This window comes from Ascaphus truei, chromosome 2, assembly GCF_040206685.1.
Source record: "Ascaphus truei isolate aAscTru1 chromosome 2, aAscTru1.hap1, whole genome shotgun sequence".
Lineage (NCBI taxonomy): Eukaryota > Metazoa > Chordata > Amphibia > Anura > Ascaphidae > Ascaphus > Ascaphus truei.
This window is the reverse complement of record NC_134484.1, coordinates 143048476-143073880: the sequence shown is the minus strand read 5'-3', so window position 1 is coordinate 143073880 and position 25405 is coordinate 143048476. Positions and strand designations below refer to the sequence as shown.

Here is a 25405-nt window from a genome sequence, read left to right as displayed (position 1 = left end):
TCAAGGACTTTTTTGTCGGTGCAAGGGTTAACATATGTTCTGCAAATAACCATGGTCCGCTTCCTGTCTGTGTTATTCTCACAGCTCATATCACTAACAGCTAACAGGAAAATAATATAATGATGCCGTATACAGTTGTGTACAGGGCAGCTAATCCACAATGTAAAATGTCACTGGTGCTTTTAGGGTAGAATTCTCCAGCTCAGGGATTCACTCATTCCATTACCAGCCTGCTGCCCCTGGGACACGAACACACTATTATTAGGTTAGCACTCAATTTAAGGCAGGAAGGAGATATGCCAAGGCAAAGACAGAGAGGGGAAGGAATACTTTCTGGCACAGCCAGCCGCCCCAGTTTTAACATAGATACTGTATCCCATTAACCAAACAAAACAAAAAAACAGACTAATATAAGCACTGGAAATAGCACTTTGAAATGTTGAAATGTCCAGTTCATAGCTGCAAATGTATTTCTGTATTCTTGACTAATCATATACAAGAATTAAAAAAAGAATCTTTCACGCCCAGTTGTTTTTATAAAAGGACTTATTCCATTTACAGTGATTTGATACATTCTGAATCATGTCTATGTACAATTTAACTTACAAAATGCATTTATGTTGTATACTCTGAATAAAGGTAACACTATACTGTATAACCAAAAAAAAGCATGCGAGGGAACATACTGTAAGCCAGTGTTTCCCAACTCCAGTCCTCAGGGAACCCCAACAGGTCAGGTCTTAAAGATATCCCTGCTCCAGCACAGGTCAAAATGACTGAGCCACTGATTGACCCACCTGTGCTGTAGCAGGGATATCCTTAAGACCTGACCTGTTGGGGTTCTCTGAGGACTTGAGTTGGGAAACACTGCTGTAAGCATTTGTGGGTTTTTTCCAACACAATCAAATTTGTCTTTGCTCTGCTACATTCTGCTTCCTGGACATTTGCATTAAAAGTGTAATAGCTGTGATGCATTAATGGTCACTGACGCAATCAGTCATGGTGTGATCGTGGTTATTGTACCTAAATGACACTCCCCTTTAGCGTTATTCATCTCATGCTTGTGTGTGTCGCTCTAGTCGTGTGTATAACCAAGATCACAGTGGCCATGTAACTCCAAATCATGAGAAAAGATTGGTCAAGTCCTATTTTCCCCAATAGAAAAAAGAAACTGGATCCATCAGTCATGCCAATTCAAAATGTGCCTCACAAAGTCACAAAAACAAAGAAACAACATCTTTTGAAGATCATTAAAATGCAGCTAAAATTAAACCAACTGCGAACTGTTGCATGTGAAAAGTGACCGCCATGTTTCAAGTGTTATAGGGCAGGGGTGCGCAAACTGTCGTCTGCGCCCCCCTGCCTGCTCTCCCCCCCCTGCTCACGCCCCACCCCCATTACCTTGTCTCTGATGTCACGACATTGGCAACACACTGTCATGTGACCCCACGGGATCATTTGATGCTGCATTGCCATGACGACGCATTGCCAGAAGCCGCTGTAGACACCCCCGGGACTTCATTTAAATGCTTTGGGGAAGAGTGAGGGGCCTCTGTAAGTGCCCCCTCCCCTCCCGTTTGCGCACCGCTGTTCTAGGGAATAATGTGGTGTTTTACTTGTCTAGTCAATATGGAAGTATGATCGGAAAAGACTGGGGAGCTCCAATATAAACTAGTAGATATCTACCAAACAATCTGCTAGATATAGATACAGTATTTGTATAAACGTGATAAGCGTAGTGCGGCCGTAGAATAAAATAGAATATGGCCCAAATGAGGCGAACCGAAGTGGTTCGTCCCAAGATCCTCAAATGGTACAGTAAATGGAGTAGGGGAGCACAATCAATGGTAAAGAAAACACAAATGATATTCTCCTTAGTATAATGGAAGAACTGTCAAGTAAATTAAGACAGCTCAAAAAAGCTCAAAAAGTGGTAGTCCATACACAAATGTACTAGAGCTTATGCAGCTCTCTCAACACAGCATACATACTGTACATGCCACATCACTCTTAGACGCCGAGTGATCAGAGGGAACTACAAATACTGCTTCTGACGGACCCGTCCCTCTGTATGTGTGGGACCCTCATGGTGCAGTGGGTGCTCTGTTTTGTGTGGTAAGAGTTTTCTCAATGTAGGACCGAAACGTTGATCCATGTACTTTTGCACTACTAAAACATTTTTTGCCAAGGCCGCTGGAGTGCCGTCTTCTTTCTTCCAAGGATTTGCTAAACCCCAACTCGCTGGGTCTTCCTGAGCACCCATAGCAGCTATTCACCGTAATTGTGAGTGCCACCTACTTTCTCCTTTACCTGTTTATTGGATATAACACGATGCAAACAGATCAATTGCACACACTGATGTAGGGTGGGGCAGTAGAAGGCGCCCCCCCCCCCCCACCCCATGTGCAGGCATCTGCTTATGTATTAGCAGCCAGCTACTGCAACAACTACCTCCAAAATGTTTTAAAGCAGCAAACCATGCAGCACGTAATTTAGTCCTTTCAATTTACCTGAACCGGGTGCCTCCTCGAGCTACTTTGTAGTCTTCTGATGTCTGTGATTCCCCCACTGTTGACGCCAGATGTAGCCGTTTCCCCCGTGTGATATGATGAAATAGCCCCGTCCCTTTTTCACGTGCGGCTGATTTACAACAGTGGTCGCTTCTCCCGCTGACGCGCTGTGCATGTCCCGCTGCAGCACGCCACGGGCTGCAATAACGGTGGCTACATCTGTACTAAACATATCATTTGCTTTCTTTGGTCCCTGGAGATCAGGGGATCATGGATGAGCTCTGGAGATCCCTGGTTCAGGTAAGGTTAAAAAATAATAATAATCTATTTAGAGGGAGTTGCTGCTTTAAAGGTTGACAGGTGCAGTTTCTGGAAGTAGAATACTCTATAACAGGGTTGCTCAACTCCAGTCCTCAACAGGACAGGTTTTCAGGATATCCCTGCTTCAGCACAGGTGGCTCAATCAGAGGCTCAGTCAAAGATTGAACCTCTGATTGAGCCACCTGCGCTGAAGCTGGGACCGATTGAGCTGCCTGTGCAGATGCAGGGATATTCTGAAAACCTGACCTGTTGGGGGGGTTTTGAGGACTGAAGTTGAGCACCACTACTCTATGAGACTCTGCTACTACACATAAAAGAACGTGTATGTATGTGAAATGGGATTTTGTTGCATGCAGATACATTTCTGCTGATTTTGTGAAACGAATATCTAAATATAGAATCAATGCCAGTTGTTGAAGGCATAGCTGCTGAAAATGAAAACGTTTTAAAGATCCTGCCTTGTATTTCAGATGTGCCGTCACAGGACGAATTGTTGTTTTCAGCACATACATAATGCAGCTCTGGGAACATTTATGAGGCAATACCACTGAATTTCAAAGAGATGTAGTATAGTATACAGGTAACACATTGCCAGAAGGCTCAACCAGGATAGTAGGTTTACGTGGCACTGTAATATACTGGTAGTAGAGTAGGAGACTGCTCTCAAAATGTGATCTGTGTTTCATTATTAAAAAGAAAATATAGTTTCGATGATTTTTACAAGTCATTTTGGAACCATTTCTCTTCTGTACAGATCTTTGCTAACCAAGGCTGTCCCTGGTAAACCAGGTAACGTGACTGCTTTAGTGCAGGGGTCCCCAACCTTTTTGTGCCCAAGGCCACCCTTGAGAGTTCAGGAGAGAGTGGCGGCACCAACCAATAAAAACGTGCACGCACACACACACAAAATACACTTACCTTGAGGGGAGACCTCCAGTGCCACGCTGGACCAGCTCACGGATGTAGAAGTTGTTCCCGACTTCCAGAGCGGAATGGTACGAGAGGCACGCAGCAGCTGTTGGTAGCACTGCGACAATCTACTCACTTGCTTCCGGGAGCTCGCGATCGACTTGTTGGAGACCCCTGATCTACGCCGTATTATCAACTGGTTGGCCAGTCAGTTGTGGGCACCCACAAAAGGCTTGGGGGGTACCATGGTTCCTGCAGGCACTGCATTGGGGACCCCCGCTTTAGTGTAATAAGAAGGACACTGCACAAAGGCTCAACACTGGACTTACAGATCCAAGAACCACCCAATGCAGGCAATCATATGATTCATCATTTCAATGTAAATGAGTCATGCCTTTGATATTAAAAAAATAAAAACAATTTAGGCCTACATAATCAGGCTCCAAGGCTGCATTTTTGCTAGTAAATGTATGCTAATAGGACCCCTTTGTGAACGTGGAGTAATGATTCACAGTACTTTTGCAGTATTTTGCTGCTTTAGTAGCTCCTGAGCCAGCCTGCGATGTGGAAAGTTGTAAGATAATAAATATGATTCCCATATTATTTGGGGATTTATCAAGAATCTGCATCTACGTCCTTCATTTCCATGTGTTACCATCATAAACCTCAGGCGCATGTGAAGAGGTGTAAACTCCACTAATGATTGGCATCACATGTAAGACACTTAATTAATAACGCAGTGTGACTCCGAATATATATTTCCCATAATGCACAGCGCTGCTGGAAAAGTGCAGAACACATTGTGAGTCTCAATTACAATACTGAAGCTAAGAAGCTTAATAACAATGACAGCGTGGAAATTAATCTAGTACGACTACATGCAAGTGCTATTGTTCTTTAATTAAAATTAGTTTTGCTATTTCATGAGAAAGCAACAGCCTTGTAATCCTTACAATGCTAGAAGAGCCTGCAGTGCAATGTAATGACATGCAACACAATGCAATGCAGCAAAACGCAAGGCAGAAGCAGGATCTCCCAGCACTCAACAGCAGAATGTTTTAGCCAGTAACATGTCACATGTTGATGCTTGAGGGTTGGGGGGGGAGGGGTGGTGGTGGGGTTGGGGGGGGAGGGGTGGTGGTGGGGCTGAGGAAGGGAAGTAGATTCATATGAGAAGTGGATGGTCTGGGGATAAAAAGGGTCAAATATAGCTGTGATTTCATGGGGAATAACACTTATTTATTTAAGAGAAACGTCCTACATTTCAAATATACTAAGTGGTGTTAAAGCAGCAGGACACGCTATTTACCATTTTTGTAACTTAGTTTAACCCTTTCAGTGCCCCAGGACTTAGTTACTATGTCATGGCACCCTAGGTGCCCTATCATGTAGTGGCTATGTGGCCCCCTCACACCCAAATAATTTGTTGTCATAGGGGAGATTGCGTCCTGTGCTCCGACGCGATCTGAACTGATAGCCGACAGAAAGGGGATGACTCCTCCTCTTCCGTCATCAGTGATGGAGCGACCATGTGACCGATTCTCGAAGCGTTCACGTGACCAAAGGGCCCATGGCACGCTGACACGCAACCCCTTTTAGCATTTGGGGAGATTAAATGCTTTAAGGCTGCGTCCATAGATAGGCAGACAGCGCGGACGCGTCCGCACGCTGAGCATACAGACTGCCTTAAGGCAGTGTTCGCGTATATGCAGCGTGCGGGCGCGTCGAGGCAGGAGGGGGCGCGCGATACGCGAGGAATCAGTTAAAACTGATTTCTCGCGTGATAGGGCGGTCTTGTGAGCGGTTCGCCCAGCTCCGTGACGTCACTGGCACGCCCATAGACACGCCAACAGACGGCACGCGTACCATGGCCAGGGAAAGCACCCACTTTTCCTCAGCCTCCGCACGGCTGTAATGTCTATGGACGCAGCCTAAGTCTTCTTAATGGGCCTTTCTGCAAACTAATGCTTAGGGGATAATTCTATATTGTCTTCTCAGGCCAGGCCATTTTAAGATGAGCATCCCAATTGAAAACAAAAGGGATTTTTTCATCCAAAAAAGCCACGATTTACCGCTTTGGACAATTTATAGTATAAGGCCCTTAATAAATCATGGGCGCAATATCTCCTGCACCAGAAGACTCTTGGTGGTAAGAAAGCTGTGGCCTTGCAATTGGGGAGTCCATAAAAATAACGTTAAAATAAATTCCTCATACAGGAATAATTGTTGCATTAGGGCCAAACTGAGCCAAAGAAAGTGATGTAATTATTAGGTTAAATTAGGTGATTGATGCCTTAGACAAGTACAAGTAATTGTAAGTTTATCTTGAAAGTGTTTGCAAACATTGCAACATGAAGTAGCTTCAACTGCTTGTATTTCTCCCTTATCTTAGCCCCCCATCTAATTGTTCCACAGCCATGGAATGTACATTCCTAAATCAGATATTATTACCACGGGGAGTGAATAAGATCGAAAATCAACACAGGACAACTTTCATACGTTCAAGATTTATTTTAAATACTAATACTGTGTGTGTGTGTGTGTGTGTGTGTGTGTGTGTGTGTGTGTGTGTGTGTGTGTGTGTGTGTGTGTGTGTGTGTGTGTGTGTGTGTGTATATATATATATATATATATATATATATATCTCCAACACCCAACGTTTACCTCTTAAATGTATCAATGCAAATAGTGGGGCAACACTTGAACAACCACATTAGTAATTGTGTGTTATCTGTGTCACATAGGACAGACATGTGGCGGGCGGGCATAGTGTTAATGGGATCTGTGGGGGTTAAAGAAATAAACCATTGTCCACCACATTCTAAGCATAATTCCCTTTACTTGCCACTGGACAATAGACCCAGCTGTGGCTGACAATGCCCGTGAGCCCCCTGCCATTGTTGAGTGAACTGACATTTCAATCCGACAGCTGACCGGCAAGTTCACAGCTCTCCCATTCATTCTTGATTTTATTATGATTCCCCCAAAAGCTGTTAACGGCATAATTCATGCAGATTGGGTGTAAAGAAGTATGTAATTAAGGGATCGCATAGTACCTTTTCACTCTCACTGAAGGCTAAATGCATTCAGCTGTGAATGGTGGCTTCAATGTAAAAAGCCATGTGTCTGCTGCAGCAACGTCCTCAAAATATAGGCTGTACATTTTTAATTTGTCCTATTGGATGTGCATTGGGGCTTCTTTATTTATACTGGTGTATATTTTTAATAAATGATTTTGGCAAACATAGGGTGAAGATAATTTAGAACTTCTAGTTCTCTTCTATAAACCAACTACAGATTCTACTACCTCCCTACTGTCTGTCATTTCTCCCTACTTACCACTTAGATTGTAAGCTCTTCTGCGCAGGGACTCCTTTTCCTAGTGTTATGTTTCTGTCTTAAAGCACTTGTTCCTATGACAGTATGTGGGATATTATTATTGTCACGTGTATTACTGCTATGAAGCACTATGTACATGGATAGCGCTATATACAGTGGTGTGAAAAAGAAAGTACACCCTCTTTGAATTCTATGGTTTTACATATCAGGACATAATAACAATAATCTGTTCCTTAGCAGGTTTTACAATTAGGTAAATACAACCTCAGATGAACAACAACACATGACATATTACAGCGTGTCATGATTTATTTAACAAAAATAAAGTCAAAATGGAGAAGCCATGTGTGAAAAACCAAGTACACCTTATGATTCAATAGCTTGTAGAACCATCTTTAGAAGCAATAACTTGAAGTAATCGTTTTCTGTATGACTTTATCAGTCTCTCACACCGTTGTGGAGGAATTTTGGCCTACTGTTCTTTACAACGTTGCTTCAGTTCATTGAGGTTTGTGGGCATTTGTTAATGCACAGCTCTCTTAAGGTCCAGCCACAGCATTTCAATCAAGTTGATGTCTGGACTTTGACTGGGCCATTGCAACACCTTGATTCTTTTCTTTTTCAGCCATTCTGTTGTAGATTTGCTGGTGTGCTTGGGATCATTGTCCAGTTGCATGACCCAATTTTGGCCAAGCTTTAGCTGTCAGACAGATGGCCTCACATTTGACTCTAGAATACTTTGGTATACAGAGGAGTTCATGGTCGACTCAATGACTGCAAGGTTCCCAGGTCCTGTGACTGCAAAACAAGCCCAAATCATCACCCCTCCACCACCGTGCTTTGACAGTTGGTATGAGGTGTTTGTGCTGATATACTGTGTTTAGTTTTAGCCAAACGTGGCCCTGTGCATTATGGCCAAACATCTCCACTTTGGTCTCGTCTGTCCAAAGGACATTGTTCCAGAAATCTTGTGGTTTGTTCAGATCCAACTTTGCAAACCTAAGCCGTGCTGCCATGTTCTTTTTAGAGAGAAGAGGCTTTCTCCCTGCAACCCTTCCAAACAAACCATACTTGTTCAGTCTTTTTCTAATTGTACTGTCATGAACTTTAACATTTACATTCTAACTGAGGTCTGTAGATTCTGAGATGTAACTCTTGGTTTTTGCAATTTCTCTGAGCATTGCACGGTCTGACCTTGGGGTGAATTTGCTGGGACGTCCACTCCTTGGAAGATTGGCAACTGTCTTGAATGTTTTCCACTTTTGAATAATCTTTCTCACTGTAGAATCTTAAAACCTATGGAAGCAGTAAGGGTGTACTTAGTTTTTCACACATAGCTTCTCCATTTTGGCTTTATTTTTTTTTTAAATAAATCATGACACGTGTAATATGTGTAATATGTCATGTGTTGTTGTTCCCCTAATTTTTAGACCTGCTAAAGAACAGATGATTGTTATTATGTCCTGATATGTAAAACCATAGAATTCAAACAGGGTGTACTTTCTGTTTCACACAACTGTACATAAAGATATACATACATATTGCATTTAATCTGCACCTATAAAACATGTAATGAGAACATGTAATGTGATGAGAAAATGGTACAAGAAATGCAAAAAGGGACGATTTATTTGAACTATTGCAGCACTGATCGATTTGAGGGCTAAATCTTTTCTATGGTCTCATTATGATTTAGAATGGTAGAATTATTTAAAACCATTTTCATATCAGAATAGTTTACTAGACTCTTTTAAAGACACGACTATGGAAATTCAAATTCTTTGCCCCCTTGCTAATTGTGTTTACGGTTCCAGAAAGATGAGGCTCAGAGAAAAGCATCCGTATCCCAGAGGGAACTGCAGTTGGGTCTGTCGAATTCCAGGGCGGCCGCTACCGGAAGCTACACCAGCGGCATGCCACAGCCAACCAACCACATCAGCGTCGCGGAAGCGGCGAGATCGCCACTTGCAGCGAGATCTTGTTTTAGGGCTCGTCCAGGTTGGCGCTGAGCGGGCACGCACGCTCACGCTAGACACGTTGCGCCAATGCTTGTGTCCTGGGTGACCGGGCGGGCGCGCCTGCTCGGAGCTCAGCCGCTTGCCGAGCGAGCAAATTTGAATTTGCCGCTCGCAAGCGCGTCACGAGAGCGGTTCGCCCAATGAGGGCGAACCAGCTCCGTGACGTAGAGGCCGCACCCCCAGACGCGCACGCACCCAGACGGCCAGAAAAAGTACGGTCGTGCAGGGCGCAGCCCTGGAGCGCCAGCGCGCCTCTACCCACCCTGGACGAGGCCTCCAACTTGTTACATCGCCTTAAAGAGTGGCCTTCTTGCAAGTGCACACTCTATACGGCTTGGGTGGGAATTATATTTTTATAAAGAGTGTTACAGATATTTGCGCTATGGTGGTCTTCTTTTCCCTCCCGAGATAACCCACACCACGTCCATCTGACTGCAGTGATGCAGATTGTGATTTGCCTTTATTTACTCACGAGCATGTGAGTATCAACATGGGAGATATAATTAGAAATCTTTCCACATCAGTTTTTACATACTATCCTATTGGTATCTTTATTGTAATTTTTTGCATAACGTGACTGACGTCCTCCGCTCCCTCATCTTTCTGGAACCACTGCATTTGAATAAACTGGGAAATGTTTTTCTCCATTGAAGGTTGAATGGAGAGTCTCATCCCACTTATTTTTCAATTTCATTTGTGACACTTAAAATCTTTGTGTTCACGTCACTGGACTTATTTTTTTTTTTTAAATATATTTTAATTTCTCATCACTACATTAGTGATGTATCACGTTAAGTTCACTGTAATTATTTACACATTATCTACACACTAATATATTTATGGTTAGTATGTAATCACTATTCACATGTACTTCCATTAAGTGATTAATCAGTAAAATGTGTCTGGCAGAGAGTGCCATCCTAGACACCTTTGTCTTGCATTCATTATGTTGAAGAACATCTTTCTCTCTTGGAACTGTAGCCAATACTCAGTTAATAAAACCTTATTAGCAGGCGTGTTTCTGGCTGTGATCACACAAACAAAAGCATGGTAACATCATTGTGCTGCTGTACCGTATACCTGGAAAAGAGATGCACATCTCAAAGTAACTATACTAAAGAATATATTAAATAAAATAAATACATAAAACCGCAATTTATGTTTACGGACCATCTACAAAGGCAAGACTGCTGCAGTTTGCAATAAAAACTCATCAAGGGTTCAACTATCCACGTTTGTAATATGTGGAAGGGTTTTCATTCTCTAACATTGATGTTTTATAATCAGTGAACTGTTTTCTGTGGGATTTTACAGGTGTCATTCTGCCTAGTAGTTTATGGGGGGGGGGGGGAGAGAGGGGAGCAACTTTATATCAACAACTAAGGCCTCGGACATGCTTACCGCTGGCGTGCTAAGGCACGCTGAGGCTCAGGGAAAGCGGGTGCTTTCCCTGGCCTTGCGGTTGCTTGCCCTGCGCGCCGTCAGGGGGCGGGCCGGGGGCGGGCCAGTGGCGTCACGGAGCTGGTTCGCCCTCATTGCCTGTGGCGCCGGCAAGCGGGGCAATTTTTAAATTCCCTAAGACCTAAGTGCGCGAAGCGTAGGCGAGCCCCTACTAAAGCCGCTCTAATTGCGGCTGTAAAGGCTCAGTGCTGAGCGGGAGCGTGCGTCAGCACACTTCAGCAAGCAAGCAGATAACATGGCCGAGGCCTTAATGTCAGTGGCTTGTTTTGAAAAAAAATAATGAATAATGTTTAAAGCAAACCTTTGGCTGATTTGATTTATTATAAAACGAAGACTTATTTTTTGCTTTCATGGGGACCCCTGAATGAGAAGTGCTTGTCAATAAAGGGTCTCCTCTAGCCTTAGGCCGAGTTCAGGGTGGCTGCTACACGTCGTGTGCGTGCACGTCCTTCGCAATTTCGGGTTGTTAGGTGGGAGTTTTCAAACTGAAAAGTCCACCGGTGGCAAAGTGCAGCGTTGACGCTGCTATATTTTGCCGCTACAACCCAAAATGATATTTGGGGCTGCAGTCGCGTCACGTGAGCTGGTTCAGCGAACCAGCTCCGTGACACGTTCACCCCGTCCCCAAACGCTACGACCCAACTCCTGCAGCCAAGGCACAGGACGCAAGGCTGCAGGAGCACGCGGGGAAGGCGCGCACGGACACTCGCGTCCATAGAAGACACCCTGAACTCGGCCTTAGCCAACCTGTCTCTGTCAGACAAAAAAGTTAATGGGAAGGGGAGAGACCGGTTTTATCTGTGTAAGGTCTTAGTGTGTGTTAAACATCACACAAAAGTAGCCAGAGGAAATCAAACCACACCCAAGAGGAGCCATGGGGAGGACAGATAGGGATGTTCATAATATAATAGTACAGACCAGGCCCTCCTCTACTTTATTATGTTGTAGCTAGGGTCAGCACCCTGGTTAAGTAAGGATCCCAGAAGAAGGTTAAGGGAATCTAATATAAGATACAAAGTATGAAAACAGCATGCCACATTGGGCCTCAGTAAAGAGGACTCCTGGGTGCCGGCGGTCGCTTCTAACCACTGATCTGCATTAACAGTCCTCCGGCTGCTTGGATTTCTCCTTTAACCACAAGAATGCCCTATAATTATACTTTGTATGTCCAAAGAGCTGGCACCCAGGAGCCTCTTTGGTTTATCCTGAACATCATGGTCCTTTGCTTGTTTTTTTTCCGCATTTTCACATTTCAGAGGAATTTAATACATAATACGTCTAAATGTAACATAGGTTTTCTACCTCATGTAACTATGTAAAACATAGACAAGTACAGGTACAGCAAGCAACATTCATAATCTCTAGTCATTACAATTCAGAAATACATCATCACTCCATTCTCTGTTGTTTTCAAGAACGGTTGCATTAGGTCATCACATTTATTCCGATAGTACAGTTTGTGTATAGGTGCTCAAGAACGCATAAGAAACAATATATGCTCAAAGCTACTCATGAAAAAGCTGAAATAGTGGCCCCCACGTGGGTAAAATAAATACGTTTTGTTGCGTCACCGCGTTTTACTTAGTGGTGGCGCCGGATACCCGGATGCTAGGAGAGTATAAAGGTGATTCAACTATAATTGTTTAACACTCCTAGATAATGCACCAACCAGTGCGAAACACGTTGAGAGGTTTTGTGCCTCCTATTTATCCATGACATAATAAAAAGATATTTTTTACTCAACCTGACCCTGGCTCTGTTTGGCTGTGCGGTGCTTCAACTCTTTTCTGCACATCACATGTATTTATTCCTATCATCTCTCTTTGTATCTACATGGAACTGACGTTATCTCGCAGTTCTGCGGGGGTTCATTGATTAAAATAAAATAAAAAATACATTAAACACCAAGGAAAAGGTTAAAGGTGCTGTCTCACACAGACGTGTAGCAAAGTGCTCAGATGCAAACCGCTGCATTCTCCCAACCGAAAGCTAGGTTGCCAATGTCTTTTCCGAAAGAAAAAAAAGAAAAACGACCAGAAAATGAATCGCTTTCTATTGCAGTGATCCTGACCATGTTTTTCCTCCTCCGTTTAAATTGCTTCTGTGGCTCTTGTAGAAGCAGCCTCCAGTTATTCACTTGCCAGCTCTCGTACAGCCCACAGTACTGAACTAGTTCAACTCTAGCTCAACATGCTGCAATGTAAATTCATTTAGTATTGTTGCCCCATGATGTAAATCTTATTCCAATTAGAAAGCAGAGTCCCAAAGGGCATTATTGCAATAAAGCAGCGGACAACAATTGCTCACTCCCATTGTCTCCTACCACTACAAACGCCAACAGAGAAATGATTCCTGTTGGGAAGGATTCACCTTTTGGTTATCACTCAAATTGGGTTGCACGGTGCAATCAAAATAGATGACGTTTCCATCGCAAAGACATTAAACTGAGAGGGTTTTTGCATAACTAACTCAGTTTTTTCCCCAAACTCTTCAAAGTATCATTAATCATTAGGCCTCGTTCAGGGTGCCTGCTTCGCTCCGTGCGCACGCACGTTCGAAACAAAGTGTTTAAAGAAAATCTCAGTTGTCAGGGTAGAAGCTACCCTGTCGCTGAAGTACGGAGTTGACACTTGCTACAGTTTGCATAAACAACTCAAGTTGTTTTTTCAAGCTGCAGCAGCGTCACTGGTACTTCGGCAGCCAATGAAATTATTCGGGAAAGTGTAGCGAGAAGAGCAACACCCATCCCTAACCTCAGGTCTGTAGACCTGCCTCCTGAACGCTTGAAAAGGTCTGCTGGGGATGATGTTTCCTGGCTTAGGCCCGGGCCATAGAGGGGGGGAGCCGTGCTGCACCGCGCTGACGCTGAGGCTCGCCTGCAGAAGCTGTGCGATTCCATGCACATACAGGCGAGCCAGCGTTCGCGATCGGAGGTGGGGGGAGACTGAGGGAGGCGGGGCAGTGACGTCGCTGGGCCAATCGCCCGCGACGCACTGACGTCAACGTCACGGCGCCGACATCACGGCGCCGTGACGTTGACGCAGCCCCGCTCTCATTGGAGGTTTTCAGCCGACAGCGCGCTGAAAAACAGCTTGGCGCTCGGCTGAAACCTCCATCTCGTCAGCACGCCTGCGGACGCTCGCGCGAGCCCCCTCTCAAGGCATCCTCATTGAGGATGCAGGGGCTCAGCGCTGAGCGTCCGCACGCCTCAGCACGGCCTGTCCTTCTATGGACTCGGCCTTAGGCTGCGGTCCCAGTCACTGCCACAGCGCACGGCTCGGCGTGCGCTGTGCGTGTAAGCACCGCCCCTCAATGGGGAAGGGCCCAGTACGCACCTTCCCGCAGAAGGTGCAGCCGCGCCGTGCTGCAAGATTTTTTAAACTCAATAAAATTGAGTTTAAAACTTGCGACGGAGGCGTGGCCACGTCCCCACCGGCGGTTCACCCAATGAGGGCGAACCAGCCGCGTGACGTGATGGCCACGCCCCGCAAATCCCCGACCACGCCCCCTCCCGTCGCAAGCTCCCTCTCTCCCCTCAGACCGCAGATCGCGGTTAGCGCTGTGCACGCGCCGCCCCCCCCGCCGGGCGCGCGTCACAGTTATGACTGGAACCGCAGCCTTAAGTGACACCCGAGCTGCGGTCATGTGATTGGGATTTGCTGTAAGGGCCGTGGAACCCACTACTGCAACCATAGGGTTAAAACATGATAGCTGTGTGTCTATGGAAATGGTTACCATCTCAAAATGAAAGTGGAAACAGGAAGATGCCTGGAACTTGGTAAGTGAAATGTTTAGGATAAAGGAGGTGTTATGAGATGTCTGCAGTGTGAGGAAGTCAGCACGCCATGTAATCAAGATCAGGAACGCTTACATGTAATAAATGTGAAGATATTGCGAAACTTATTGCTATGAACTAAATGATACGCCTGGATCTGTACACTGAAACAAATATCTGGGTATTCTTTGCTGCTGTATTCACTTTATCTCTATATTCTTTTCTTGCATGTGCAATTATTATAGAGATAATAGATTACTTAAAGGAGCCACTTCTCTGTGAATTTCCTGCTTATCAGAGAAGGTGCCGTCAGTTCTCTCGGATTGTTTAAAATTCCCTACACCAAGCGGCCCAACAGGAAGCTGCAATGCATGAAGTTGCGGCTTCCTAAGGCCCCGTGTGACGCAGGCGATTATAACCTTCCTTTTGTGTCCCCTAGAGGGGACAATATTACTATTATTATTTATTTGGAAAGTGCCAACCTATTCTGAAACGTGGTACAGTGGGGGCACAGAGATTTGCTAACTTCATAAAAAGTCACATACAAATAAGGACAAAGATGCACAGACACAGAGAGGTTATGATCGCCCCGCTCGTGAGAGTCATAGAGGGAAGGAGAAACAATGTTGAAACAAAAAGGGAACGTGTCTGCTCATTGTGGGATGGATTATACATCAGGTTGCGAGTATGGTCCAGCTCGACAGCTGATCCCATTAAGGTTTGAGGGTGTGACTGTTAGGGGGTTTTACATGGCATGGAGATTGGTTTGGACATGTTAAGCTTCAGGTAATGGTTGGTCAGGGGAGGAGAGGTACATTTGGATGCAGGCCGGCTGGAATATTTGTGGGGCTCGGTGCTGGGACATATGTAGGGCCTCTTACCTTGTCCGGTGCGACCTCTCTTCCTCAGCATCTCGCCATAATGGCGACACGATGTCAAATGGCGTTGCAGTGCTGACAATGTGACATCGTGGCGCCACGTTGCAAGGTGTCCCATTTGTCATAGCAACATGACGCCGCCTGGCGCCGTTATGTCTCGACTTCCCATTGTCATTGGCCAACACAATGCCATTTGACATTGTTACGCCAAGATGACGGGACCATGCAGGGGAGATGCTGATACATGCCGCTGTAGAAGGTAAAAAGTTACAAAGGCCCCGCACTCTCCCCACGGCAGTCAGTTTAATTCTTGTGGGGGAGAGTGCGGGGCCTCTAACCTCGGGGCTCGGTGCAGAGGCACCGACGGCACCACCATTACACCAGCCCTGTTGGATGTTATCCACATAGAGACGATGCTGAAAGCCAAAAGAGCACTTTCCTGGTATCTCAGGAACCAGCGGGTGCAAAGATCTGAAATTTAAGGTGGTCTAGCTCCACGGACCCCCTGTTTCATATACATGTGTTTTAAAAAAAGGGAGAGGGAGAAAAAAAGTAGAGTAGGGGGAAATGCCTTTTTAACTTTAATGTCTATTCTGTAGATGAGAGAAGCACTGTTTTCTTTCAGCTTCTAAATAAATGTAATGAGGGGTTGCAGGATTCAAGCGCTTTAAACGAACGTACTATTAAGCAACATATGCAGGAGTCGCGATAAAATGAAAGCCACATAACATTTTCTCCAGCATTTTTTAAATGCGGTTTCAAAATAGTTTTTATATAAACCTATGGATCAAAGCCAAGTGTTGTCAGGGGATGGGCCCTACCACACCTTGCAAGTACTGACTGCGATCGAAGGTGTTAATTTTCTGATTCACCCCCAAAAAAAACACAACCGCATGACCTAGTAAATGAAACCACCCCTCCCCCTCCCTCCTATTCTCAGTGCTTCCACAGCACTTGATGAGAAATGGATAAGCTCAATGAATGGACCTGCGCCGTGGGGATTTATCCCACCGTTAGTCAATTTATCTCTGACACTGTGCTATTATACTGGAAGCCTTCTCCGGCTAATGGGGAGTCCAAGCCAGCCCACTCCCAACTGGGAGACCGCAGAACATTGCAAAGCAGGAGAGAAAGGAAGCCATCAATAGCGATTGTTTCCCCATTTGCAGCTCGCAAACGCAAACAGGAAACACCACGCTGCACACATTAACATCTTCATTGCCAGAACACACTGCCACACAGCAAAGCATTGCAGGTCTCCCCCTGGCAGCATAGGGGTTAAAAAAAACTGAATGGAAAAAAAAAAATCTGACAAAGATATATTTTTCCAGTAATTAAATCACTGCATTTTTTGTAAAGTACAAGTGATGAAGTCACCGAGAGGAAAGATACATATTCACTGAACAACTTTAACCCCCTGCTGTAATGCATGGCAGGCCCTTCTCGCTGCAAAAAGGGGTTAAGATGGCTGTGTCCATGAAGCTTCCCGTAACCTCGACGAGAAACCTCTCTAATTTCTCATGTCAAATCCACCTTGTTAAAACGAGTTGCTCTCACGCGTGGGAGGGATAAAGACAGGGTGTCAGGTAGGCTGACACGTTACACGTTAAAAAGCAGGGGCACCAAAGTGAGGGAAACATAATGATGTGCTCTGCACATGTTTGTTGCAGTGAATGCACCTCCAAATATTTAGTGCATTCATTACCAAAGAGAAGGAGATTTTTTTTTAGGGTGCTATACTAGTAAAAGCGCAACAAACCTGTAGTTACTCCATAGTTTTTGCTATGGACAATAGCATTGGGAATTGTACGTGCATAGAATTACTAGGTATCAATAATATACAACACATCATGTATCACCAAATCAACCCCAAACATGATGTTAAGGCCAATCTCTTCTCCCAAGCAGTGTTGTTAGACAACAGCTTCAGTCCTTCTTTCATGGTGAATTGGAATAGCACCGATTCATTGTATGTAGACAAGATAAATGACACGATTGCTCGCGTTCGCTTTGCCAGTATGGTATATGAACTGAAGCAAATATATGAAGGTCTTAGTGAAAATAATCACAAAAGCATCTTTTTTTTCCCTGTTATAATTGCAACACAGGTAAATGTATTCGCAAAACAACAAGATCAGAACATATCACAGTGTTTGTTGAACATGACGCATATATGCTAAGCATCAAATAAATCAATCCACCAGTAGGACTCTATTGTATCATAGCCTTGGGAGCCCCCTTTAATCCCTGATATTATAATTTCATTGTAAACAGAACTCTGATGTGGGTGGATGGTTTATTGGGCTGTTAACCCAAAATAAAAATGTCAGACTGCAGTTGTTAAAATGTACAAAAAAAGCTTCAGCTTTCTTTTTAAAGAAATGAACACGCATTATAGTGTGTGTGCGTGCGTGTCAAAAAGCGCTCCTATTAACAGGTCATAGTTATTTTATATACTAATAAAATAACAGGTGACTAGTGAACAGTGAATATAAGATGCACAGTAAAGACTGTGTGTTCAGTCTATTATATATCGTTGTAGTTTGGTGTGCTGGAGCGCTCCCCCACACCCAACTACATTAAAGCTTACATGCTCATTTTGTAATTTGAAGCAATACAACTGAGGCCTATAGAGCAGAACCTTACACATACAGTACTTAACAGCTTCCCCCATCCCTGAAGGATGATGGGAATGCGAGTAGAGACTGCAAGCAACAACTGCAAATTATTATCTACACAAACATTCTTGTGGTTCAGTCTGCGCTGAGCATGATGGAGATTGTATATCGTTCCAATGACTTGTCATTAATGAATCCGGTTGTTCCAGAAGGAAAAGTGTCATCTGCACCCGGATTGCTTGATTCTGATAGATGGGATGCTATCCAGGAATTGCTATCCAGCATATTTATAGAGCAGGCTACATGATGGTCTTGTGCATACAAAACCCAGAGGCTGATGGGAGATGTAGCACAGTCACTGGTCAAAACATTTAATGGGGTTGGGATGCAGGAGTGCAAGTGACTGTTCACATATATATATATAGATGGCTGTGCACTTCCAGACCAAAGCAGCGTCATACCGCAAAACTGGCCTAGTGCAATATGTTTGCTTTCCTTATTCCCTCTTATTTTCCATAAAAATAAAGCAGCATAAAAATGCTAATGCCAAAAATTCAACGCACAAAAAGCTTTTACTTGTGGGGTGGAAACATGTCTTCCTGAACACCCATAACCAGTGATATTTATGCGTGGTTCACCCGGCTGTACCAGTGAGGTCAAAGTTCATGTTAAAAAGAAACGTCTGAAATGTAGTTTATAATGCACCATCTGTGGTGACAGAGCTGCAATACATCAGTCCTGGCGGATTTAACCAGCACCAAGAAAAGAAGAAAAAGCAGTGACCGCTGGAGGCACAAAGCTTGATTCGGACCATTAGGAGACAGCACTAAATAATTCCTCCACTAACTTATGTAACCATTTTTCGTATCGCTCCTGGACACAAACAGCATTCAGTCAAAGTAAGTCTGCGCTTATAGTCCTGGCTACGGCGACGGCGCACCGCATCAAAACAAGTTGATGCAATCCGTCGCGTGTGTATAGTGGGCGCGACCGCGCAACCAAAATCTCTGAAGTCAATAGAATTTGATTTTTTCGGCGATCGCTCCGTGAAGTCAGCGGCACGTGAGCGGTTCAGCCAATGAGGGTGAACCGCTCACGGCCGTCGCTCTCTCTAGTCTCCTGCACTATAAGCAGGAATTGCTATTACAACGGCGACGGATGACGTCACACGGTCGCTGTCGCCGTAGCCAGGACTATAAGCGCAGCCTTGCTCCTTTCAGCATTTATGCTAAGAGGCGCAACATCAATTTGACTCCTGGAGGTCTATTCACTAAAGTGTGATATCCAGCCTTTCAAAAGGAGGCTCATTAATATTTGATAATGTCTATCGCACTTTATTACTAAACCTTACAGTCAATTTAACACCTAAGTAGCAGTTTGCAAGGTTTGACTATTAATCAACATTTTCTGCCAACACTCCTGCTGCAGGAAAGAGCACCTAGTGTATTTCTTTTACAAATCTGATGCTATTGTTTTGTACCACTTAGGCTGAGATAATAGTACGGGCGCGGCGGAGCACATAGCGTCGCGCGCACCTATCGCTCGAGCGATCCCTGCAGAGGTCTGAGCGATGGGGAGGCGTGGCATCCTCATTGGCTGAACAGCTCATGTGACGCGAAAAGACAAAATAATTTGTCTTTTCAAAAATCTGCCGCACAGTCACACCACTATGGCTGTCATCATTGGGAAGAGGTCTGTTGTTCTTGCCGAGAGTGCGCTTCGCGAACACTATATTCTCAGCCTTATGCAGCCAGTCACTGAAGGATAGCCATCTACAGCCCATGCTCTGAGATAGTCACCTCCCTGTTAAAATAGTTCTGTGCATCCTGCCCCTTGCAGGCCAGCGCTGTGCTCTTATTGAGATTACCCAGTCTCCCACCTTGACATAGGGCTCTGTGCACCCTGAAACCTTGCATCTTGTGTCACCATATTGTCAACAAACACTGCACTGAACATGCTGATATTAAATTGGGGAGGGCACTCAGAAAGGTCCCCAAGCTGCTGGGAGGGAGACTGGGCTAGGAGGAGCTCAGTGGTACTGTCAGCTTCTTGTGCCTCGGTCACTAGCTCTATGGGGACAGGGACTCACCACTCATGCAGTATTCTATGTACAGCGCTATATAAGAAAGCAAAAGTAATGTTATTAGACCCCGATGTGACAGATTTCACCTTATCTGCACCTGCTGCCTATCATTGTTACCCATGGGGCTGGAACTAGGAGTGTTGGAAAGGAGTGTGGGGGTGAAGGAAGGGGGTAAGGAAGAGGGTATGGATGGGGTTTGGGGGGGGGGGAGTGCAGCCCACCCCCGTTTTATATATTATGGTAATGTACTGATAATGTTACTGATAATGTAATGTACAGCACCCCTCCCCCTACCCCCCCCCCACACACACACACAAAAATAGTTCCTGCTGCACCCCCCCCCCCCCATTTACCTTGAGATAATCATTCTCTGAGCGCAGCTCCTCCACCTCCCTGAGCAGATCCTCCTCCTGCCCCTCGCAGGCGGGCGCGGGGCTCTTGCTGGGGGTCCTCCCCCCGCGGGGCTCGTCGCTGGGGGGCGCCGCCGCCGCCGCGTGCTGCCCCCCTGCCCCGGCACGTGGCCCCGTCTCCCGGGCCTGCTCGCTGCACGCGGACTCGGTGTCGCTGCTGCGCGCCTGCAGGGGGCGCTGCTCGTCAGACAGGGGCTCGGACGGGCAGTCGGAAAGGTCGGAGCTGCTGTCCGTGTGGCTGACCCGCACCAAGCCGCCGGAGCCCTGCCCGGGGGGCTGCCCCCTCCTGCGGGTGGGCGCTGCAGGCTGCGGGGAGGAGGGGGCGTGCAGCCGGCCGCCGCCCCCCCTGTGGCTCGGAGTCCCCGGCCCCTGGGGGGACCTGCCCGCCCTCTTGCTGCTCGCAGAGGCTTTGGCGCTGCTGGGTTTGGCCGGGCAGGGCTTCTCCTTGGCTCCCGGGGCGCTGCGCCTGGACAGGCGGCTGTGTGCGGCGGGCGGGACCCCCGGTGGCAGGTGCCTGCTGCTGGGAGATTTGGGGGGCAGCACAGATGGTTTGGCAGGGGGTGCCCTGGGGTGGGCGTCTCTGGAGAAGGGTCTGGCTGGGGAAGGTGCTCGGTTTAGCCTCTTCTTCTCGGCATGAGGGTGGCCCTGCAGCCGGGGCTCAGCGGTTACAGTCTCCATGCGATGCTGCTGCAGCAGGGGCAGTATCCCCCCCACCCCCCCTCAAACCCCGCGGGCTACCCGGGCTGTGACAGGACCAGCGCCAGCGCCACACTGCAGCATCCAGGCAGGACCCCGCTGCCCCGTCTCATCTCTTCCCCTCCCGGCGCTGCTCACACACACTTCCACTCATCGCTAATAGCAATGAGACGCAAACCCCCGGATCCTGCACCCTAACCTGCGCGCCCAGCTCCTCACTGCCGAGTCTGGCCGCACAGCGATCCTTCCCTTGCTCTTGTATTATTATCTTTTCACTTTCCTGCAGAAGGGGGGTGTTTTTTTTTCTCCCCCTCTTTTCCTCCCTCGGTGTCTTGTTTCACCCCACCTCGCACTCACGGCCCCCGTCTCCACATAATAACCTGTATCCTCTCAGTCCTGCTCAGCACCGGCCCCTTCTTGCCCCTGTGTGCTGCCCCCTCCTCTCCTACTGCATCTGCAAACGCTGCTGTCCCTCACCGACCCTGACGTTTGCCAGCCTGCCGCACATGCGCCTGTGTGTTTGTGTGTATACACCTCTCGTGTATTTATGTATGTCAGCGTCCAACATATGCCACTTGAAAATAGGTACACTTTCTTTGCCATCTCAGGGTGGGATAGATTAGCTTCCAAACCAGTGACCCTTCCAAAGGAGGCACAATAACACATGCAATTTACTGTGTGCAAGGATAACATTACCAATAAAAAAATGTGTATTTATGGATTTATTTGTACACACACACACACACACACACACACACACACACACACACACACACACACACACACACAACAGAAGTGATGTTAAATCTCCCCTAACTAGCTGATCATTAGTACATAAATCACCAATCTACAAAATGCTTTAATTATCAAGTGGCAGAAATAGGTACCATACAGTAGGTATAGCTGAATTTGCCATCTCTTTAATAGGTTACAGGACAAAAACAGGCACAGTACCTGCAAAATAGGTACAGTTGGAGGGTATGTACTGGGTGTGAAGTGGCAAAAAAATACTAATGTCCTTTTAGGCTGAGTCCACTGTACCGCTGACCACGCTTGGCGCTTAACGCAGTCAGCACAATGAATTCCAATCTCTCCGGCCACATTCACACGGCGCATGCGCGCCCGTGCCAGTACGCTCGTGGGTGCTAGGTGTCTGCCGAGACAGATTCATTTGTGTTTCAGGTACGCTGAAGGTCACATGACCTCAACCAATCAGCACCAGTCACTGCTCTGCCACGGCTCCCCTGCTCGCACGTAAAAAAAAAATATGCAGGACAGCCGAGCGCTCATGCTTGGAGAGTTGGTGACGTCACCGCTCTCAAGCATGAGCACGGTCAGCGGCACAGAGGACGCAGCCTTAGGCATTATAAAAAAAAAGTCTGTGCTATATTTATATTATAAGAATAAAAATATGAATGTAGTGAACTCTTCTAAATGAAAATAATAGTGCTATTTCATATAATCACACAATTAAACACTGACATTTTATAACTAGGAAAATGCTATATTGTATACCGCATTGTGGGATGAGCAAAGAAACTTGTAACTTGAGAAGAAATACGTTTAATATAATATCGCAAACTGCAAAACATTTCCATGTAACAATGAAAATCCATTCGCAGCAAACCGTTCGATAGTTGAAAAAGAAAAACCACACACAAAACTCGAAAAGGTGGTGATTTATGAACAGTTATACTGACATCGTGGATACCGTGGAAAACTAATCAAAACTCTATTGCGCAGTGTTGTTTGTTACCATGGTTACCTATTCATATCTCTTAAATGGTTCAAGCAAATTGTCAGAAATGTAGTACAAGTTGCAAAATAATACATTTAAAAAGGCAAATCAAGGATCTCAAAAAAATAAAAATAAACTTTTGTTTTAATATATACAACAAAAGACAAAAATACCCAATGCCACATCCAATGTGACAAAATACATAGTTAAATACTTCAATGCCAGTATTCTCATGAGTAAGGGTCATTTAGTTAAACCCTTTGGCCAATGCGTTATAAGCCTGCAGCCACGTCACGGCATGACCAGTATGCAGGTCCTAACACTACCTGTGAACATTCTCATTTACCTCTGCAGTGGAGGGAGAATGGCCTCAGTGGACCTGTCCTGCACAGGTACATGGAAACACCTGCTATTTAAAAAGTGGGGTGGGGTGAGCTTAAACCCTGGGAGGAGGGGCCACTAACCTCCAAACAACTGATAACAGTTGAAAATTAAAATTAATAAACACACAATCCCAGCAAGCTCTAATCCCAGAACCCACCACATATATATATATATATATATATATATGTATATATATATATATATATATATATATATATGCAAATATAACTGTATGCTCATCTGCATGTCTTAGGCAGGTCTGCAACCCCGCCTCTCCCCATTATCACCCAGCATACAGCACTTCCACTGCAGCAAGGGACTCTGGGAAATGACATGCAAATGAGCACACAGTGTCACTTTTTGCCTCAATAACCATTTTTAACATGGTTCCCTATAGGCCCTATAGGTATATATATATATATATACACACACACACACACACGGTATATATACACAGGGCTTGACAAATTACCCAAAAAACTACTTGCCACCTAGCCCCGCCCCCACTTTAAAAAAATTGAATCAATTCCTAATAAGAATTAATAACAACATTCGTTTTTGACATAACAGTTTATTTATTGTTTTACATTTATACTTTACTGCAATTACTCCTTGTTAGATAGTTATGTGTGTGTGTGTGTGTATGTCTGATGACCTCACTGATCTAGAAAAAAAAGCCAGATGTGAATTACTAGTTTCCTGAACCCCTTAATCAGTGTCTGGACGCCCCCGCTTCACAATTTCTAAAGCAGCAATCCCGCCTGGGATCTTACCTGATCCGCAGTCCCTCAATGTCCAGGTACCCTCATTCCCGCAATGTTGGAAGGGAGGTGTTCCCTACCTGTCTTCTGGGTTAGGGGGGATTCCGATGTCTCCCGTGTGAAGCTTGAGAGTTAGATCTGGAAGAAAGCAGTATAGGTTATTTTGGTGTAGGTATGGGGCAGTTAAGATATATAGCATAAATAAGAGATGCAGTTGCCAGGGTTTTGCTGTCACGCTCCTCTGTTCCCGGCCTCTCACTTCTCTCCATTCAGAGAGAACAGCGGATCTGCTGCCGATGCTGTGCCCGGTGTGATCCCCCCATCCCCCTCACGCCCGGTGTTTCTACAGCTGACCATTCCTTATTTGAATGCAATTGATGCTTTTACTAATTAACTTTGGAAATAAACTTTAAATGTTTTTAATTTTTGAGTAGACCAGTTAAAATAATCTACACATTTGAAGTGTACCTACAAGGTCATATTCTGTGTGCCATAGAATATTCAGTGCACTTTCCTTTGTAGCTTTCAAGTAAATATTGCATCTGTAACGGGTTTCCCCCCAACCCAATCGCAGATTCTACTGTGTGGGTGCAGGAACATATATTGTTACTCGGTGTGGTGCATAACCTGTTGGCTCACAGGAGGGCTGAGCTTCCGCCACGGGGAACCTGGGGCAATTACACTAGGGATAATACTTACAATGATGCAGCGCCTCCACCTGCGATGGCTCCCACCAAAGGGGGAGTGGTTCCTCGCAGGACAATCAATGATCACATAGACAATGAAGTATAATAACTAAGGACTTTACTACATGCAAGAATAACATATCACATGCATAATGTAACCTGTGTCCCTCTCTAGAAGAGACACCTACTGCGTCACGCAGTACGCTTCCCATACACCAAGTGATCCCACCCAGTGTCCAGAGAACCCCACCCAATGTCCCGCACTCTTGCAGAGAGTCAATGGGTGACTGCGCAGTCACAGTTAAGCTAAGGGCCCGGTGGTGCACTTATGTATTAGATACCTGCCGAGCACTCCGGTGCTCGGGTCAGCAATCTTCACAAAGGCTCAGTTGGCGATGACTCCTTTAACCCTCCAACCGAACTTCTGCACGTGGACCGATAGAGCGGTCCCACTCCGGAACAGTCTCTGTGGACCCCAACGTGGGTCCAACCGCTTCACGGAAACAGCAACCTTCACTGTGTCCCTATCTTCCTAAGGGGCACGTGCTACACTATAGGCCGTCCCTATAGTACAGCAACCTGTAGTGGCTTGGGGAACTCCTATGGGCCTAAAGTGGTTAAGGACCTGTCCCACTCCCCTAACTACCCAAGTCCCTTCAGCCTCACTAACGCTGACAGCCAACGTGCTGCGCAACAAGGTGCCTGCTTGTCAGACCTCACAGCACTGACCGCTGTGACTCTGACAAGGCAGCACTCTAAACTAAGGGCAGCGTCCCTATCTTGGGCCTCCCTCAGTAATTAACCCACTACACTAGTGG

General features: G+C 45.8%; 1 protein-coding gene across 4 annotated transcripts in view; it reads right to left on the bottom strand.

Moving 5' to 3' along the window:
• The window catches only part of MTCL1 (microtubule crosslinking factor 1), a 174461-nt gene extending 152942 nt beyond the window's left edge, over positions 1-21519 (bottom strand). For all 4 annotated transcript variants that reach the window (XM_075585351.1, XM_075585352.1, XM_075585353.1 and 1 more), the window contains exon 1: positions 20266-21519. In XM_075585351.1, the coding sequence (XP_075441466.1) occupies positions 20266-21000 (735 nt within the window). In that variant the 5' untranslated portion in view covers positions 21001-21519. The remainder of the gene's footprint in view (positions 1-20265) is intronic.
• Between the last annotated feature and the right edge of the window lie 3886 nt (positions 21520-25405).